Source organism: Centruroides vittatus, unplaced genomic scaffold, assembly GCF_030686945.1.
Source record: "Centruroides vittatus isolate TY-2023 unplaced genomic scaffold, ASM3068694v2 scaffold_899, whole genome shotgun sequence".
NCBI classification, from domain to species: Eukaryota; Metazoa; Arthropoda; class Arachnida; order Scorpiones; family Buthidae; genus Centruroides; species Centruroides vittatus.
This window is the reverse complement of record NW_027122719.1, coordinates 361782-372381: the sequence shown is the minus strand read 5'-3', so window position 1 is coordinate 372381 and position 10600 is coordinate 361782. Positions and strand designations below refer to the sequence as shown.

The following is a 10600-nucleotide window of genomic DNA, read 5'->3' as shown; positions in this document are numbered from 1 at the left end:
ACCAGAGGGCGGAGTTTTTAAATGATAAACAGAGACACATGGTTATTCTGTTCAATTTGTTGTATTAATTTTTAAACGATGTTTGATGCCATTTATAATAATAAAGAATAAAATAATGATTGTTAGATATAGAATGTGGGAGGAATATTAATATTTTGTTAAATATAAATATTAAAGATGAAAATTATAAGTGTAATTCATATATTTTTGTAAAAAGAAATTATAATTGTTCTCTTAATTGAGAAACACAAAAGATGAATTGTAAACGTGGAATAAGTGGAAGATTTCTTCATCTCTGCACGAATGACTCAGGCAATCCTAAATCAAAGAAAATATTTGGTAAACAGTCTAAAAATTATTTTTTTTTATAATTACTTTTTTAAAATAAGTACAAAAATAAAGAGTATAATTGGTTTTTAATAAACTATATATTTCAGTTATTGTATATGAATTTATGAATACTTTAAAATTATATTAAAACTAACAAAAATATATTTTTTTCCATTTTATGTAAAAATTAATTATTTCTGTTTAAAATATAGGTTTATTAGAAACTCCAAATGTACCTCTAGATATAAGACACATCAAATATAAAGTATATATTGTGGGTAAAGCAGGAGTTGGAAAATCTTTCTTGTCATCTTGGTTGTCCGGATTAAATAACAACTCTTCATATTATGCTACTTCAGGTAATTTAATATGTTAGATATTGATAAATTGATTTTAGCAACCTAATTCTTCAAAACTCATAATACAGACAAATATTTACAAAAGTTTTATAAAAATTTCACGATAAGAATTGCCATTTTAAATTTAATAACAAAAAATTTTCTAACACTACTGACTTCAGAACATTAAAACATTTATTTAAAGTGTGTTTTAAAGTTTTTATTAAAGTATTAAAATGCATTTATGTAACCTTCAACATTCAAATTTCTTTTTCACTTTCCTGGTGTATAGAAATTTATCAAAAAATGACCTCCAAGATTTTTAAAATTTGGACTCAGAACTTTGAAATATTGAGAAATTCAAAAAAGTTTAGAATTTTATCTGTATGTATGAATGTTAGTGTATGTGTATGGGGGATACAATTTTGTCACTCACTTTGAAGCTTAATAATTCATACCTTTTGTTGAAAATTTCTGAAATTTTGTAGAGAAGTTCATGTATTAGGAGCATTGATGCTATTAAACTTTCTTAGTTAAAGGTCAAGGGGATGGGGAGATAGGTCATGTATCATATACTGAGTGGGGTTGGACTTCATGAAGATTTTACTTGTTATTAGCATTTACAAATTTTATAAAATGCATCTCCACCCTCAAAATTAAACATTTTGAATTTTGTAATAATTAATAATCTAAAAAGTCTTTTTAACAACATCTGATAACAGATGGCACTATACACAATTTTAACTTTTTTGCTAGAAAAGTTACACAACTCATTGCTGGATTTTTGGTATTGATTTCAAAATTTTAAATTGATTAAATGTTCTAAGAATCACATATTTATCTAAAAAATTCTTTTGCATTATCATTATATAAAAATTATTCATCTGTCTTAATCTTTCACTTTCTTTCTTTTTACTCCTCTTACTTCAATAAATTTCATTTATTGTTCACACCTATAGATTCACATCGTCACTAGATTTATTTATTGAATTTAGGCCATAAATTGCTTCATACAGTCTTGTGCCAATGTATTGGATATCTTTTGTCTTCTCTCACAATCTATTTCTATTTGATTATTCAAGGAATATTGTTCTAATGCTATATTTATTCTTGTTTTCTTTTGGCCTTCTTGATATTCTAGTTTCTTTTTTTCAATGATCTACAAGTGCTGTTTGTGCATTTGAATTTGTTGTTTTTATACGCCCTTTCCTTTAATCCTATAAATTCCTGTAACATCTAATTTATATTATTAGACAAAATAGGAACAGGGTAAAGCAACTGGGAGATTTGGGAATCATCTCAACCTCCTAAAATCAGTAAATTTCACTGAATAGTTGGAAAAAATCATGTTTCCAAGAAAATGCTTCCATGCCTCTCCAGTAAAAATGTCTGAATATGGCTACAAAGAAGAGTTTGTGAGATTAAGAGTGTACAGGAAAAGAAACTATTAAAATACATAGGCAGCATATTTAGATCATTGAGACAAGAAGAAGACATCCAGACATCAAGAAGATTATTATCAGAAATTTATACAGAATAAGCAAATAAATTATTGAACAAGAAATTAAAATAGAATGAAAATACTGATTGGGTGGATATCAAACAGATGGATTAAGAGATTCAGAAACTGGACTTCAAAGATAAGAGACGTTTAGATTGCCCAAAACATTGTTGGAAAAATAACATACAATTTACTAATAAACATTGGTTTACAGAAGAGAGTTCTTTTGATTCATATAGTAAGAATGTACAATAAATCATTAAGAAATAACATTGTTTGTTATGATTCTAATATTTATTTTCTATATTAAGATAAATAACAAAGAAAATTTACAAATAGTATATTTTTATAATTTAAACAAAATGTTTATATATTTATGCTGAATTTATATGTGAAGTTTTACCAGTAATTGTTTTATATTCATTTTATATTAGAATATTTATAAAAATTGTAAATAAAATATTTGATTAGGGACACAAGTTAAAGCAGTTTCTAGTGTGTGTGAAGTATATTCATCAGAAGTAAAAAAATTGATGTTTACTATTGAGTTTTGGGAATCAGGATCCGTGGGAAGAAGAAAGCCAGTTGATTTAATAGAGGTATTGCAATCATTTTAAGTTTATATTTTATGCTAATTTTATGTTAACAATTTAGTTTCAATGTGGTTTGCTATTGGTATTTTTCATAGAAGTGATGCTATTACAAAATTATGTATCATTTCATTCAAATTAATTTCAGACAACTTGAATCACATCTTACTTTATGATTTTTTTTGTTGTATTTGTTCTATAAGAAGCTTTTTGAAAGCATTTAGTTGGATTTTCTTAGGAATTTTGAATATTATGTTGAGCAAGGAAAAACAAAGACAATTATTTGTAATGTAAAGCAATATTGGGAAATGTTAAAGTTCTACTTAAGTTGATTATTGGTGAACATTTTATATTGATGAATAAATCTCAGGTAAGCAAAATTAAAATAGTAATTTAAATGTAGTTAAAAATTAACATAGATAAGAATTGGATAAAATTATATCACTTTATATAATAATTAGTAGATGACCCAGTATTGTGTGGGCTAAAAGCAAATAAAACTTTATTGTTGTTTTCCATTGGTTAATATTGATACACTAGAATTGTTTAAATAGTTTTATATTTTTTATAAAATCACTGATTTTATATTTAAAAAATAAATATTGTAAAAGCAATTGTCTGAATAAACAGTCATATTATGACGACCATTTCAAATGCATGAAGCTTCAACCATTTCTGACCTTCCTTTGTAGGCTTCCAGAAGAATGACATATTTATCTCACTGGGTATTATAGACTCAAAAAGTTTTACATTAAGAACAAATAACTCCATTTATAAAATAGGTCTGGTCCTTTGTTACTGTTAATATTTACAGGAGTGCACAAGTTTGCATTTAGGACAAATTTTTTCAAAGAAGGTACATTCAAAACGATAGTAGAAATTTTTATTTTCAACTTGAATTTTATTGAAAGAAACTTCTTAAATAAAATTAGAACTAAACAGCAGTTGGTTTGCTTTTCACAACAAGAAATATATTAAATTAACTATTCATTTTAATATAAATAACAATAAAAATCAATTAATTAGTAAATCAATTAAAACTTAATAGAAATATTAATATCTACATAAGATGTGAAGAATTTGGTCCACTACTTTACATCCACCCAAAAGACTACCTTCTGTGGAATGAAAACATTTCTCTTTGGCAAAAAGATAAAAAAAGAATATATTCCAAAATAATTGTAAAAAACGATGGAGTCAGACTTTCTATTCTTCTTACATTTAATCTTAAAGTATACAAAAAAATTATATTTTTCTTCCAGTTCTGATTTATGGATATTGTATAACTAAAAAATTTTTTCTGAAACATTGTGTTAACAATGAATAAAAAAGATTAAAGTTAAAAAGGTAAAGGGAATCAACTTGCAGAGAAAAAACTTTTTATTTACTTTAACAAACTTCCTAAATGCATTTCGCCTCTTATGAAAGGCCTCTTCAGTAAGTTTAATCGTACACAGTTCATATTCCGACAATAACTTGTTAGGAGAAACCACTTATATAGTTTACAAAGAATTCCCAGCATTCTGCTGTTAGCATTCCCATATTCAAATTTACATTATTGTTTTGCATAATGATAGCAAAATGTTCCTTTACTTTCTGTTTTACATTGTTTTTTCCCCTAAAGACAATTTTTAATTTATTAGTATTAATCTGACAATTATTAATATTACAGTGTTGGAAGATAGAAGAATTACTAATTTTTAACCTTACAGCAGCCAAGTGTTCTGACAGTCTAATCTTCAGTCTTCATTTCGTTTCACCAATGTAAAAACTAGGGTTGTTACATGTGCATTCTATTCTATAAACGACGCCTTCTTCTTCTAATAAATTTTTTTTATTAGTGCTTCTTATAATCATCATATTTGATAACCTGTTATTTTGGAATGGAGCCAATGTAATTAATTTTTGATTAAAAAATTTATTATATTTCTCATAAATACCTTTTATGTACGAGAATGATACATACTGCTTTATTTCTTGACGTTGTTTAACTTTAAATCTATTTCTTAAAAATCGGTTGTACCAGTCATTTAGCAGTCTTTTTGGGTATCCATTTAGGATATATTTCTTATGTGTATCTTCGATTTCTTTTTTTCTTTGATCTATATTTGTTATTCCAGAAAAAATCTTTATTTCCATTAAATATACATTATATTTTTGGTTTAAAGAGCAGTATGATTTAAAATTGATTACTTTCTTTGTATTACACAATTTTTCAAATTTACAATATTCCAAACGATCGTCAAATCGTTTAATTGTTATATCTAAATAATTTAACTGATTATTTAATTCATGCTCTTGAGTAAATTTAATATTTAAGTTGATTTTGTTAGCTTGTTCCAAAATTTGCAAATGTATTGTTACAGCACTATTATATATGATCAAAATATCGTCGACGTACCTCGCAAAAACTTTATGCCGTTCAATGTCGATAAAACCTTGTCCACATCCAACATATAGATCTCAGCTAATTTTGGCCCTATTACGGAACCCATAGAAATGCCATCAGTTTGACGATAAAAATTTTTTAATTCACTGTAAAGTAATTATCATCTAATGTAAAAGTGATTAAATCTCTCAGATATTCAGAAACACCATAATTACATAAGCTTTTCACAATCATATCCTTATTGATGGAAGGGTACGTAGAAGTTATATCCAGGCTCATTAGTTTATAGTTCGGCAAAATTTCTCCTTTTTGTAGTCTTGATATTAAATCATCAGCATTTTTAACGGTATATTCTGAGTTTGGTATATGACTTTTTAATAAACGACTTTGTAATGACTTTTTAATAAACGTTTCTAGGTTATATAGCAATGTAAATCGAAAGTCTATAATTGGTCTACATTTATTTTGTTTACGAGTTTTAATTCGGACGTTTAATTTTGGAATTCTTATGTTTTCCTTTGGAAGCATTTCTTTACTTTGATATGGCATGATATAACCTTCTTTAACCAAGAAATTTGAAATTTAATGTTATCAAGCTTCTATATTTGCTTCTAATCTGAGGACTTATCACATCTTTTGGGGAATGTTTTCAGTTGGATGCCAAGAGACTTTTTTAACTGTTCTACTTTATTATATATGCCTTTTGGACAGTTCTGTCTCTCTTCAGTTTTAAAGTAGATATTTTTCAGGTTGCAAGTTCTTTTACAACCACATTAATTAGGTAAAGATTATACATTAAGTATACAACTTTTGTTTTTTGTTTTTATTACATTCATTTTTATTGGTTTTCTCTCCCCTGAAATCTTTTCTATGGATATCTTATATATTATAAACACCTAAAGAGTCTCTTGGTGTCCAATTGAAAACATTCCCCGAAAGGTGTGATAAGTCCTCAGATTAGAAGCAAATACAGAAAATTGAAAACATTAAAACACATATGTGGTTGCACTTTGTTGCTGATGATGTAAGCTGTCATCACTAGGTGACTGTATTAACGTGGACAAGAATTTCTTGATGTTGAGGTGAAGAAGCTAATTGTGCATTGTATAAATGCTTGAACAGACTAAATGATTTTATTGAGAAATAACATGCAGATAAATCCAATATGTTTTTATTCCTGCAATAAAATTATTTGACTGTGTTATTAGCTTTGTAAAGGTAGTTTTTATCACCACACACGCAATAAACTAAACTATATAAATTAAATTGTTATGTAAATTATAAAAAACAGAATACAAATTATAGCAAATAATTTATGTAGTCATATAAAATTACATAAATTATTTGCTCTCCATAGGTCTCCTTTTCCATCTGGGTTGTCCTTTTCCTAATCACCAAAGGGTCCCCAAATTCCATTATTAACAGAAAACAGAAAATTCATGACTTCTAGCCTATTCTACAAATATATAAAAAAACTATTGAATGATATTTGTCTATTGGCCCATGCAACTTCATTGTATGTTGACCAAAACTTAGTTAGCTCCAATTGCAACCAGTGCTACCTTGTGGAAGCACTGATTTAATGTTAAATCATAGTTTGAAGCTTCTTACATAATGTATTATACCCATTTTCCCATTGCTTGTGCTCCCCTTTTCTATAGTCTGTTGGTGCCACTGCTTAAGATCCACCTTAAGTCACCATACTGCTTAAGTACAAATATTTAAATTTTGAACTTAACAATGGTGGATCTTGAGCAACAATAACGAAAATTTTTGTAATATATGTTACAGAACATTATGTTGAAACTGACAAAAACAATTGAATATAAATTCAGAATATAAGGTACTTGTAGAAAAACTGGAAACAAATATACCAATCTCAGTATACCTTACACAGTTTTCCAGCACTAGTTTAATCAAAACAAACATTTTCGACCTCGTTCAGAGGTCTGCCTCAGGTTAAAAATGTATTAAAATACAAATTAAAGAAAGTTATAGTTCTATCATTAGAACACAGTCTTTTCTTTAATTTGTATTTTAATACATTTTTAACCTGAGGCAGACTTCTGCATGTGGTCAAAAATGTTTGTTTTGATTAAACTAGAGCTAGAAAAGTGTGTAAAGTGTAGTGTGATTTCAATATAAATTGCCATTAATGACCATTATCATTACTTGGTACATTTTATGTAAAAAAAAAAGAACAAACTTTTTGATCAACTTATTAATTTTTGTTAAAAAAATTTACATCCTAATTTTAATCATAAAATTTTAATTAATAGGAATGTCCAAGTGATGCTGATGCTGTACTTTTGATGTTTTCATATGCTGAAAAGGAGAGTTTAAAGTTTATATCAGATATTATGATAGAATTTGAAAAACACAATTCTTATAAGCCTTGTTTTATAGCTGTTGGTAGTGGGTAAGAATTTTCTTTATATTTATTTGCAAAAATATTATTTACTATTATAAAAATATTAATTAAAAGCTCTCTGATTTAATTCTGCCTAGAAATAATTTATTTCTAAAAAAAACTAACTTTATAGTAAAGTTTTATTTTTTTCAAAGAAGGAACTTAAAACAATTTTTGTCCTTTATATGATCCCTGACATTAATACAATTCCTTATACTATATTTAAATGAGAATTCAGTCAGTCTGTTTTGTATTTTAAAGTAGCTCAATTCAAAGTTCACTCATAAAAGCAAATATGTTATCTCTGTCGTGGCATAACCTCGACAAAATTTTTCTGTTATGGGATACAGATAAATTTTATGTTATCAGGATCTAATGCATTCACAAAAATGATTTGATTATTAAGAATTTCAAATCAGGGAGTTCACTATCTCTTACAGAAAAATTTTTAACTCATTCCTGATCCATCTGAATAACCCCAACCCCCCAATTATTCTATTATCAAAACTGTAATTCCTTTGGCCAATTCAGCTTATGTTCTGTTTTTGAAAATAAGTAAGGAATAAATAAGAAAAAACTGCATATTTCTTTAAAATATAACAAAAATCTGCCTTGTTATATTTTAAATTAAGAATATTAATAAATTAATGTAATAACTTTTATAATTTAATGTTCCATCACAAATTATAAATGTTCTTGATTTATTTCTTTTGTTAAATGAGTAATTCCAAGTAATTTGAAAATCTTAATTATTACAAAGATAATTTTCATGTAATTTAAAAATAATGAGTCATTTGCAAACTAACGACAATAATATTTTTATAATTAGTTGGAATCTTGAACAACAGCAGTTTGTCAGACAGAGAGACATACAAGAATTTGAAGGTACATGGAAAGTTCCAGTTCTACAGTTACCTTTATATTCAACAATTTCAAGAGAAAATTATTGGAAAAATAAAAGGGAAGAATTCATTTTATTTCTTTGTGAAGAATTATGTTTACGAGATCAAATTTTAAGTTCCTGTGGAATAAAAAGATGAATTATAGTATTCCATAAAATAATGTAAATGGAATCTACTTAATTTAATTGCTTTGAGACTGTCTGTATTGGAGATGATAATCAACTATTAACATTAATCAGGACCTTTTTTTTTAAGACTAAACTTTTAAACTTTTTTTAAAACTATAAATAATATAGTTTTATTTTTCATTTAAGAAAAAAATATATTTCTTACAAGACCGTACATATACTTGAGTCCTTATCCTTTGGTCCCTTCACACGCTTTTGTAGAGGATTTAACAAGTCTACAGCGGAACTGACCTTTTATTGGAGGCTACTGTCCGCCATCCAATGAAAAAAGTTAGTCCTCTAGCGGTAGCACATACAATTCTTAAAAATTAATAATCATGTATTATTAGATGTTTAATCACGTATTATAGATGTATTGTTAAATAATAATTTAGTTTATATCTTCACTTGCACTTGCATGTTGCAAGATTATTGGCACCAGGCTGTCTCTAACACAACAAATAATCACCTGATGCCAATAATCTTGCAACATGACAATGCTCATCCATACACTTTGCGTGCAACTGAAGAGGCTCTGCAAAACCTGAAGTTTGAACTGATTCCACATCCTCCTTATTCCTCCAATCTTACACCTTGTGATTTTTAATTTTTTCCTCTACTCAAGAGAGACCTCAAGGGTAATCATTACACCTTGGATGATGAGGTGAAGGCAGCTGTCAAGTCCTGGATTCGAGAAAAGTCAGAATTTTTCAGTGACAGAATGGAAAAACTTGTTACATGTTGGGAGAAATGTGTTAGCCTTAATGGTAGACTATGTTGAAAAATAAATATATGATTTTGAAGCTTAAGAATGGTACTTTAATGTACTTTTTGCCTGATCTTGCTATTTGTTTTTGTTTGTGTTCTACAAGCATATGTGCATTACTTTTCAGCTTACCCTCGTAATTATTACACATTATCTTCAGTTTAATAAATTCTAAAGAAAAATAAGCATTATCTTCTTTTACATTTTTTTTCTTCTCTTCATTTTAATTTGCTTAAAAGAACTTTTACCTAAAAATTTATTTAGGAAAGAAGCTGATAAATTCAAAATGTATGAACATCGGTTTTGATGAATAAAGAAGTAATTTGTTTGAAAAGATTGACTTTTATTCACCATTCTGTACAGAATGGTGAAATGGTGATCAGCAAAAATATTTAAATTCCAACAAAATAGTTTAAAATATAAATAAATTTATATTTTAATTGAAAAAATATATAAAATTACTTTTAATATTCAATAAGTTTACTTAAAATGATAAAACAACTTTCTCATTATTACGAATGTTTTTATGATTCATAAATGGTGCTGTAGTACATTAAGAATCATGTAAACCATCTTTAAAAATTAAGTAAAAATACTTACTTGTTTAGACTAAATCAACTGCTATTTTGAATTTTAAAAATTAATTTTTTAAGATGAGCCAGTCTAAAAAATTGTTAAAATGTCAAATTGAATACGATTTTAGTATTTGTTCATTTTAAATTATTAATTAAAATTTGTTAAAATGTTTAATTTGAATGTTGCATTCAATGTGATTAGTTGTTCATTAAATTATTGATCAAATTTTAAATTTTGTTCTTGTTTACTTCCCCTCTAGTTATTACATTGTCTGGTGAGGTACGTTTCTTTCCAAAGATGTCAACTCTAAATGGGACCCAAAAACAGACTGCAAAAATTTCTCCTATACGCACCACTGCATTATAAGAATGCAATATGACAGACTAACTGTGGCATTTGTATAGCCACAGATGAAACCAAATAATTCAGTTGAATAATAAAAATCACTATTGTATACATTTGAGTTTCCATACCTAAAATGTTGCAAACAGCTGCTTGTATTGCCATAATGGATGACAAGCTAGCTATGCAGAGATTTGTAGCTAAGCATTCATCAATTAAAGATTGTCATTTTAAGTATGTAAAGTAAGATGTATAAAGTATCAGTGGTTTTTTTCATATTTTTTGCTTA

At 26.9% G+C, this 10600-nt stretch overlaps 1 protein-coding gene across 1 annotated transcript; it reads left to right on the top strand.

Moving 5' to 3' along the window:
• Nucleotides 1-22: 22 nt before the first annotated feature.
• Nucleotides 23-8642, top strand: LOC136990274 (ciliogenesis and planar polarity effector 2-like). The gene is made up of 5 exons (XM_067288659.1): nucleotides 23-339; nucleotides 543-689; nucleotides 2641-2768; nucleotides 7428-7567; nucleotides 8388-8642. Exons 1-5 carry the CDS (start codon nucleotides 255-257, stop codon nucleotides 8596-8598), a joined length of 711 nt encoding a protein of 236 aa, XP_067144760.1. The 5' UTR covers nucleotides 23-254; the 3' UTR covers nucleotides 8599-8642.
• The last annotated feature ends 1958 nt before the right edge of the window (nucleotides 8643-10600 follow it).

Bases quoted from the DNA above. Each gene is read 5' to 3' on its own strand.
- LOC136990274 (XM_067288659.1), top strand. From the start codon at position 255: ATGAATTGTAAACGTGGAATAAGTGGAAGATTTCTTCATCTCTGCACG. The intron at 690-2,640 runs GTAATTTAATAT...ATATTTGATTAG, and splicing joins TTCATATTATGCTACTTCAG to GGACACAAGTTAAAGCAGTT. The intron at 2,769-7,427 runs GTATTGCAATCA...TTTAATTAATAG, and splicing joins AGCCAGTTGATTTAATAGAG to GAATGTCCAAGTGATGCTGA.